This window comes from Rhinoderma darwinii, chromosome 6 (assembly GCF_050947455.1).
Source record: "Rhinoderma darwinii isolate aRhiDar2 chromosome 6, aRhiDar2.hap1, whole genome shotgun sequence".
NCBI classification, from domain to species: Eukaryota; Metazoa; Chordata; class Amphibia; order Anura; family Rhinodermatidae; genus Rhinoderma; species Rhinoderma darwinii.
In genome coordinates this window covers 42,608,865-42,618,832 of record NC_134692.1, presented here as the reverse complement: position 1 = coordinate 42,618,832, position 9,968 = coordinate 42,608,865, and the positions used below count along the sequence as shown (strand labels likewise).

General features: G+C 42.3%; 1 protein-coding gene across 2 annotated transcripts in view; it reads right to left on the bottom strand.

Moving 5' to 3' along the window:
• Positions 1-2,070: 2,070 nt before the first annotated feature.
• The window catches only part of TRUB2 (TruB pseudouridine synthase family member 2), a 28,380-nt gene continuing 20,482 nt past the window's right edge, over positions 2,071-9,968 (bottom strand). For both annotated transcript variants that reach the window (XM_075829601.1, XM_075829600.1), the window contains exons 7-9: positions 6,207-6,279; positions 5,170-5,306; positions 2,071-3,015 (exon numbers count right to left, since the gene is read on the bottom strand). In XM_075829601.1, coding sequence (XP_075685716.1) covers positions 2,726-3,015; positions 5,170-5,306; positions 6,207-6,279 — 500 coding nt within the window. In that variant the 3' untranslated portion in view covers positions 2,071-2,725. The remainder of the gene's footprint in view (positions 3,016-5,169; positions 5,307-6,206; positions 6,280-9,968) is intronic.

The following is a 9,968-nucleotide window of genomic DNA, read 5'->3' as shown; positions in this document are numbered from 1 at the left end:
CCTACCTCTCCGACCCCAGACGAGACGCCATCTTTATATGACCCGTTGTGCACCAGCGTCACCATGAGGCCTTGCGCCTAGTGAAGCCAGCGTCTGGAGGAAGTGAGACAGCGTACCACACGATAGCTGCGACTCAGCTTTTCAGCCACTTTTAACTTTGATCTGTGATGAGAGCGTGTATAAGCCAGGAGACTCCTGCCCAGAGAAATACTGGCACAGGGAAGGATGGGGTGGTGACCGGCGCATATCCCATCATTCACTGTCTACAGCAGTCCTCTCTACTATATGCCCCTCTATAGGAACAGGAAGCACTGGTGTTGGTTGTGCGCTGGGGCCATTTAATCTCTGTGATCCTGTCCCTACAGCTGTGTTGTCACGAAGGGAATGCTGTGGAAAACTGCTATAAGAATTTGATTGTGGCTAAAAGTCTGATCCAAGCAGACACCGAGTTACACAGCACCTCCTAAAAATAAAATGTCCAGAGGTTATACGTGTTATAACACTTCTATGTGAACCAGCACATAGCGTCAGAAAGATCTGCAAAACTGAAGAGATCAAAAATCTCTCCCTCCAGTGCCCACTGACATGAGAGCCACGGCATGTAAATATCGGAGTTGCTCTTAGGTCTGTACATGCCCTCTCTCACTATTGGTAATCTGTTTTGTAGAAAAAAGAGCGACTGCACGGCGCCAACATAGATGGACAGAATACAAAAGGTAGCTCAAAGTTATGCTCACCTATGAAAGTTGTGCTTGGCCAGACACAACTCTGATGTGTGCAAGGGTTTATTTGTAAGGAGCCAAACGTAAGCTGCTGCCTCTATTGCACAGAGAGAGAGAGAGTGTCCCCACTAATTTTTTTTTTATTGGAAAGCCCTCTAACCTACAGAGCGGCTGTCAAATAAAGTATTAAAGAAAAAAAAAAATACATTTTTCAAGCCTGGTTTTAAACTGTACTAGATGTTTATATAAGCAGCACATGTGAATACATACCATATTAAAAGATATACACTTTGAAGTACAGATTAGGAGTTCTTTTAGCAACCTATAGTCCCCCTTTCCGTGCCCATCGACTCCTTGAATGTCAAAAAAAGTAAAAAGCTTGTCTTCTGTAACACAGTACTAACTGAGGACACAGAGGAAAGGGTGGATGATGGTAAAATCTTTCTGCCTGAGACTCATGCTGTGAGAGGGGAGAAAGAGCAGCGTGGGATAGACATCGGATTAGGGAGAGTACATCGCTCACTTTTCAAGTTCTACACCAGTAAGGATCTGCCCACTCACCTCCGTTCTAAAGAAACAATATATAAAAAAACAAAAACACAGGACCAATACGGCCACACTGTTACAGGCATTCTTACGGTCATCAGTGAATTCCATATATTTAACATACGGGTATGTTCACACTGAGCCGATACGCTGCGTAAAGCTATACAGCATATTTGACCTAGAACCCGCAGGGAATTCCGTCCGAAAGACCGCACTAAATTGTGGTGCAGATTTTCGTCCGGAATTGCCGCTGCGGAAAAAGCTGGGAAAAAAAGCCAACACTTACCTTCACTGGTTTTACCATAGCAACGTGTCCCTCTGGTCTAGGTGCAGCACGACCTTCTGTGATCACGCTGCAGCCCATGTGACTGCTACAGCCTGCGTTTGGCTGCAGCAGTCACATGGGATGAAACACCATCCCAGGAGGCCGAGCTGCACGGAGAACAGCTGGGGGAACAAGGAACGGTCGCTATGACAACGCGAGGGGGGGGGGGTAAGTATAGACTTTTTAATTAAATTTACACATGAAAAGGGGTTTTTTATTTTTCATATTTGACATTTTTGCTTTGTATACATAGAAGCTGTATGGTTCTCTCAGCCAAATCAGTCAGTTCAGCTGAACCCACAGCTCTGCTGAGAGCGGATCATACGTGTCTCTGACACACAGGATCCACCTAATATCGATCATCTAAGCTAAACTGACGGATTCAGCTGAGAGAGAACAATACAGCTACAGGTATACAGGATACATAGACGCTGTATCGTAAAAATAAATACACGTAATAATCAATTAAAAAAGTGGTTAGAAAAGAAACGATTACATTTATTGTACATAAAAAACCTTCAAAAGTGTACCAAGCCTTCAACAGTGCCAAACGTAATATTTGAAATAATTTTTATTTATGAACATATAAAATTACATATAGAATTTAAATATTTGTTCTTTGCACAACTAAAGCTGTCCTGTTTCAAGAAATCATGCATGGGTCAAAGAATGGAAAGGAATATTTAATTCTTTACAGAACATGCCATATGACTTGCTTCTATTTATGAATCATATTCTATGGAGTGAGGAGATAGCAAGGATCCCTGGATACGGTCAGCAAAATGGGTGATTCTTAAAAGGAACTCTGTCACCTCTGAAAACCCCAATAGACTACAATAATCAGTTAATAGCTTAAAAGACGCCAATTCTGAATCTGTAATTTTTACTTTTCTGCTCACTTGCATTCCCATGATAAAAGCCCACAAACGGGCCGTGCATGCAGCGCACGGCCCATTTGTGGTATTATAGAGGAATGCAAGAGAAAGATAAAAAAAAAACAAACATACAGATTCGGAATCAGCGTCTTTGAAGCTCTTAACTGATTATTGTAACTATGGGGGGGGGGGGGGGTTAGAGGTGACAGTCTCATTAACTAGAACAGCTCATAAGATCAATGTGAGTTAAACCCAATTTATATCACTGTTCGTGTCTCTTCATTACCCAGTGAATCTTCATCACCGTTCTCCCGAGTTAGGCTTGTATCATCTCTGCCTAATTCTGTAGCTTTGGGTCCGCACTCCTTAATTGAATTGAAGATGCTGTTCAGATCCCAGTGTCCATGTGTCAAGGCACAGTCCAAAGTGAATGGACCATCCCGTGTGCGGCGTACCTTGGTGCAGACTGCAGAGGATCTTAGTTCTAAGCCAATCTCATGGATTAATTTGCGAAGATATTGCTGGGTTTCATGCATGCACTGGATCTCTGATTGAAGAAAAGAAAATATGTTCAGTCTCGGGCTAACCGCTTCATATAGGTGTAATAGGACTTGTAGACGGACTTCTTTAAAAGGTTGCAAGCAAAACAAAAATTACATAAATCGCAAATTGCTTAACAGTCAGGCATTTACTATACATCTCTGTCCGACAGCTGGAGAGCATCTCTCCGCCAGTTAACCAAAACTCTTTTCACAACCTTTTACTCGCAGACTGCTCGCTCACAGATTGCCTTTATGTGTCCCTTATCAGAGAGCTCACTCAAGTTGATTTACACCCTTCTAAAGGAGGTTTTACACTGGACGATTATCGGGCAGACGAGCGTTCATGGAACGTTTGTGGCCGATAATTACCCTGTGTAAACAGGGAACAATCAGCAGATGAACGAGCAAACGCTGAATTTATCGTTTTAAAAAGGTTAAACATTATCGTTATCGGCAGCACATCTCCCTGTGTAAACAGGAAGACGCGCTGCAAACCTAACAACGTATGGGGACGAGCGATTAGAGTAACGACCGCTCGTCGTCATCCATAGCTCCGTGTGACCGGAGCAAACGAGCGCCGATCAACGATGTCTCAATCGGCGCTCGCTGCACCGGCAGCTTATTGGCCTGTGTTAAAGACCCTTAAGGCTCCGTTCACAGTGGAGTCTGTCATGGTGTCTATCGTTTCTCACCGGATTTGGCACATCCCAAATCCAGTGACAAAAGATAGACACCATGACAGAAAACCTGACAAAACCCATTAAAGTCAATGGGTTTTGTCAGATGCCATTGGAGTTTGTCATGCGACAGAACAGGCGCTTCCGGTTTTTCGTTGTTCTGCTACTATGACTAAGCAGAACGGAAAACCAGAACACAGATGTGAACAAAGACTTACACACCCAGGGATTGATTGTATCCATTTGACAGGCCAAGACGTGGCGTGTACAATAGGATTGGGGGCCCACTCTGCAAGGTGATTGTTATAGGCAACAAGGCCAGTTTTTCTATTAGACAATTTTGATGAATGAGGTCCAATATATACATATTGCTGCCCTGGTATTTTATTTAATATAAGATCAGGAGAAATATATATATATATATATATATATATATATATGCAGTCTGTTTATAGGAAATATACACGGTTGCCATGTACTATATAATATATGGTATCAGTATAGCAGTGTCTACAGCAATGGTGGTCAAACTCCCATATTATCGTGAATGGAGATGCGGTCCTTGACTCCATCTGAGGGTTACACATTACAGTTAACATTCCATGTGCCTCTTTTGCAGCAGAGAGGTGGCTGCCGAGGCGCGATCATTATTAAAGTCTATAGTAGGCAAGACGAAGCACAATGAGTGAATTCAGCTGTCTTAAGATCTCTTGTGCACTATTATAAACAGTGACCACCCATGTCCAGCCAACTATCTGCTACAAACAGGAGACATGGGACCCCTATTCTAAGGATTCATAGGGGTACCATTAGTCAGACTCACCTATCAAACATTTATGGCAGATGCTATCCAAATGCCATAAATGAGTATAGTAGGAAAACTCACTTAAAGTGGTTCCCCTGGGACTTAAAAATGTTGTCCACTATAAGAAAAACATGGCTGCCGTCTTCAAAAATAAGCACCAACCTGTCCACAGGTTGTGTGTGGTATTGCATATCAGCCCTATTCACATCAATGGAGCTGAGCTGCAATGACAGACATAACTCATTTACAGAAGGGGCGCTATTTTTGGTAGCAATCAGACATGTTTTTGTAATCCTGGACAACTCCTTTAAACACTGATGGCCTATCCTTAGGATCGGGGGTCCATTCAAATATGAAGTACCAGGCACAACCATCCATATGGATGATCTATTGTGCAGATTGGCAGGTAGATTAGTGTGCTGTACACAGATGGAAAAAGGCACACGGGGGCCACATGAGGACATAGGAGACTATATGAGAGAACAGATAAATTTCAATAAAATGTAACATTATATATATATATATATATATATATATATATATATATATATACACATATACACACACATATATCACTGTACCACTATTCTATATTTTGCTGAGAATTAACTGTAAAGTCTGTAATTTTCCTTTATGCAAAACTACACTTATTGAAATGATCATAATGTTAATATTACCTAACGTAAAGTTGGGTGGGGAAAATTCAACACATCGCACTCCAAGTATGAGAGGCGGGCTCTTCACCATGGGTCGGAGAAGGCCTTGTACTGCCATCTCGTATGCCTCTTGACTTTTTAGGTCCACGTGACTGTGCCTGGAATAGAACCATATTATAGATTTTTACAGAACTAGGAAGAGGTGTGTGTGTGTGTGTGTGTGTGTGTGTGTTAGCCTGCTTGGATCAGTTGTAATGTTTTCGACTGCAGAAAACAAAAAAAAAAAAAAAGGTTGAAAACATCAAAAGAATCTGCGACAAATGTGCTCCACGTTCAACTTGTCCTACACCACAAATGCTGTCGGGAAGCCTAAACCACCAATACATTGTAGAAGTCACATTTTATTTGTTGTATTGCATTTCAGGCTTCTGAGAACATTAAAAAAAAAAAAACACTCAATGCTATATGAGAATATGGTGCACGTTTTCTTGTGTGTTTGGCACAAAACTATCATTTCGTATAAAGAAAAATTCCACTTTTTACATCTGTGCCCCATTGTTCTACAAGGCTATTCTGGCTGCAATGTAGGTCGCACGTCCAAAGATTGCTATGTCACGCTGAGTACAATGCAGTAATGTAAGTGAATGTGGTCACTTTGCGACCCGCAAGTTGGCACAACCACAGCAACACAGTTGCATGAAGTCCAGCGGGTTTGGATTTATTTTGCGACTGTGGAGTCGCAGTAACTTGCCATGCAGGCAAGACGACACAGCGATCTTTGCCTGCGATCTGTTTCGTGGCCAAAATCGCCATGTAGCCCTAGCCTTATACAGATTTTACTCTGTTCATTTACCATATTTATTACTGCCCACTAAATCTTAGTATTTTACAAACACATTCTAGAACTAGAATTTCCGGCTATGCTACTGAGAATTTTTCATGTAAGATTTTTTTAAAAGAATAAATAAATAAAAAATATGAAAGAGCATTTGCTAACCAACCACATTACATGGATTACATTCCTAAGCAAAACTTAAGGAAAAAACAGAACCAGTTACATTAGCAATGCCCTTTGGTTAGTCCCCTGAATCATGGCCAGAACCCGCTCAAATCTGTCTCTCGTAATGTGACCTGTGGGGAAAAAATAGGGAGTTAATGTTATTTTCAATGCATTCACATCACATTGTAAAAGAAGAAAATTGAAATAACAGCCCAGAGTATGATCTACACCTTCTAGAGATCCATCACAAAGGAATGTATTTTAACCCCTTCCCCCTGCTTGCATTCTGGGCCCTAATGACCAAGCCATTTTTTACGTTTTCCATCGTCACATTCCAAGAGCTATAACTTTTTTATTTTTGCGTCGACATAGCTGTATAAGGTCTTGTTTTTTGCGGGACAAGTTGTACTTTTTAATAGCACCATTTTGGGGTACATATAATTTATTCATTAACTTTTATTAACTGTTTTTGGGGAGGGATAGAAGAAAACCTGAAATTTCGCCACTCTTTTTCGCGTCTTAAATCTACGCCGTTTACCGTGTGATATAAATAACACAATAACTTTATTCAACTGGTTGTTACGATTTACCAAATTTGTATAGATTTTGTATGTTTTACCACTTACACAGTAAAAACTTTTTTTTTTTTTTTAATTATTTGTACTTGCGTCTCCATATTTGAAGAGCCATAACTATTTTATTGTTCCGCCGATGCAGTTGTATGAGGGCTTTTTTTTTGCAGGGACGACTTGTAGTTTTTATTGGTACCATTTCAGAGTAGATGCGACTTTTTGACCACTTTTTATCAAATTTTTTTAAAGTCAGGATTAACAGAAAACAGCAATTGTTTTTTATTTTATTTTTTACGGCGTTCACCGTGCGGGTTAAATAATGTAACAGATTTATAGTCAAGGCTGTTACGGAAGCGGCGATACCAAATATGTGTAACTTCTTTGCTATATTGTGGTTTTTTTAATAGTAAAGCATTTTGTAAGGGGAAAAAGTGGGTTTTTCATTTTAGTTTTTTTTTATTTATTTTATTAACTTTATTCAACTTTCCAGTACATCCCTCATGACAGCACTACAGGAGGTTGCCCTATTGACCTCTGTAGGGACAGGAAGACAGAGAGGTTAAAAGGCCCCTCCCACCACCCCTTGCCAGTGTTCTTCCTGTCCCCACACGGCAGGAAAAAGAAACTCGGGCAGGGGGCAAGATCGGGGGGTCCGTGCACTCCCCCTTCTCTTCCCCCTGAAGCCCAGGCTAACACCCCTCGAACGAGGGATCCCTTAGCTCCCACCCTGAGACACCTACCGGAGGAATCCTAGGCAGGGTTCGGGTAGTGTGTGGGGGCTGGGGATTCCCAAGCAGGCTTCGGCCTGGCCACGGACCAGGCGGGGACCGGCAGCTCCATAAACGTGGACGCACTGGCAGGGATCCTCGCTGCGCCGCATAGCAAGCCTCAGTCGCTGGCTATGGCGGCTGCACTCCAAAGGAAAACATGCTGGAGACGAATAGCCGACCGGAAATGACGTCGGGCTACTTCCGGTCCGCGGCCATCTTGGAAGGCGGGAAATTCAAAACGCCCGCATTTAAAGGGACACGCACAGGTATGTAGTCAGAGCTGATAACTCTAACTTGGATTATTTTTGTGGATTGCATATTGCATTGCCTGTTACCTGTCGCGGTATGGAACTTCCTCGTCCTGATGGAACTCCAGATATGTCCCAGGGTCACGTGAGTCTCACCCTTGAGGTAAGGGTTATGACCCCTTATGTATGCACACCATACTTTACCTACCTTCTGTTTTCTCTAGGATAAAGATTCCTCTCAGAGACAAACTGATAAAAAGAAGGTTAAAAGATGTGCAACTTGTGCAAAAAAATTGCCAGAGTCCCATAGGAAACAATTGTGTCAGGATTGTATTGCAAAAATACTAAAGGAGGAACAAGCAACGTTCATGTCTGAACTTAGGGCTATGATTCGTGAAGAAGTGGGTCAGTCAGTAGCCTCCCTCGCCCCTCCTCAAGAAACTCCCTCCCACTCCCGGGCAAAAAGACCACGGATGGAAGTGGATCAAAAATATTGTCCTCCCTCTCAGGGGTCTGACTCGGAGCAGGAGTGTTATTACCTATCGGAGGGTGAGTTAGAAGAAGGAGAGGAACTCTTGCCTTCAACTTCTTCCACTCAAGAGAAAAAAATTGTCTTCTCTTCCGAGATGTCTGATACCTTAATTCAAGCAATACGGGAAACCATGGATATTCCCGAAGAAGACCAACCGCATACCATCCAGGATGAGATGTTTGGAGGCCTAACGGAAAAGAAAACAAAAGGTTTTTCCGGTAAACGAAAATCTCAAAAGAATGGTGACAACTGAATGGGAAGATTCAGAAAAAAGGCTCTTCATTTCAAGAGATTTTAAAAACAGACTTCTCTTTGATCCAGAAGATACTAAAAACCTTGGGATGAGATCCCAAATGTAGATGTCCCGGTAGCTAGGGTTGCTAAAAAAAAACGCAATCCCATTTGAAGATTCCTCGCAGTTGAGGGACGCCATGGACCGAAAGGCAGACGGGCTATGAAAAGAGCATGGGAATCTTCCTCTGCTTTGATCTCGACTAATATCGCGGCCACATCAGTAGCAAGAGCAATGTTTATATGGTTAAACCAGCTGGAGTCCCATTTGATGATGAAGACATCACAACAAGATCTATTAGAATCTCTACCTTTACTAAAAATGGCAACCGGATTCTTGGTAGACGCTTCAGCGGAATCTATTAGATTTGCTGCCAGGAATGGGGCTCTCTCAAATGCTGCTAGAAGAGCATTATGGCTCAAAATGTGGTCAGGAGATACGAAGTCCAAGAACAAATTGTGTTCTATCTCGTTTACAGGGTCTCTAATGTTCAGTCCTCTCCTCGATAACATGCTGGAGAGTGCAGCAGATAAGAAAAAGGGGTTTCCTTAAGAGAAACCAAAAAAACCCCCTCAGTTTGGAAGATTTCGCCAACAGAGGGATCCTACCTTACAGAACTACAGCGGGAAAGGGAAGTCCGGTCGCTGGAGTTACCCCAAAGGGAAAAGGGGTCGAGGATATCTCCTTAACCCAAATAATTCATTCCAGCCCTCAAAGCAATGACGCCAAGAGCATAGGAGGAAGACTCCTACAATTTTATCCCAAATGGTCTAGAGTAACCCAGAACCCCTGGGTTCTAAAGATCATAGAAGGGTACAAAATAGAATTTTCCTCCAGAGAAATTTCTAATAACCCAGTACCAAGCAAAAGACCTTCATCAGATCCTTATCCAGGACGTCCAGAAACTACTCAAATTGAGAGCCATTTCTCCAGTTCCCCACAACGAAATATGCAAAGGCCACTATTCAAAAATCTTCTTAGTCAAAAAACCAAACGGTTCCTACAGGACAATAATCAACCTTAAGGTCCTAAACAAATGGGTGAAATATCGAAAATTCAAGATGGAGTCTATCAGATTGACTATTCCTCTAATAAGGGAAGAGGCATCAATGTGTACGATCGATTTAAAGGTTGCGTATTATCACGTTCCTATCCACCCCGCGTACCAGAGATTCCTCAGATTCGCAATTCAGGACGGTCCTTCCATTCTCCACTTCCAGTTTGTCTGCCTCCCTTTCGGCATTTCCTCCGCCCCCAGAATTTTTACAAAAATTATGGCAGAGATCATGGCATTCGTAAGAAGTCAGGGTATAGTAATTATCCCATACCTAGACGACTTCTTGTTGACGGCAGATACTCCGTCTATCTTAGACAGTCATCGGTCACAGGTTCTTTCCCTACTACAG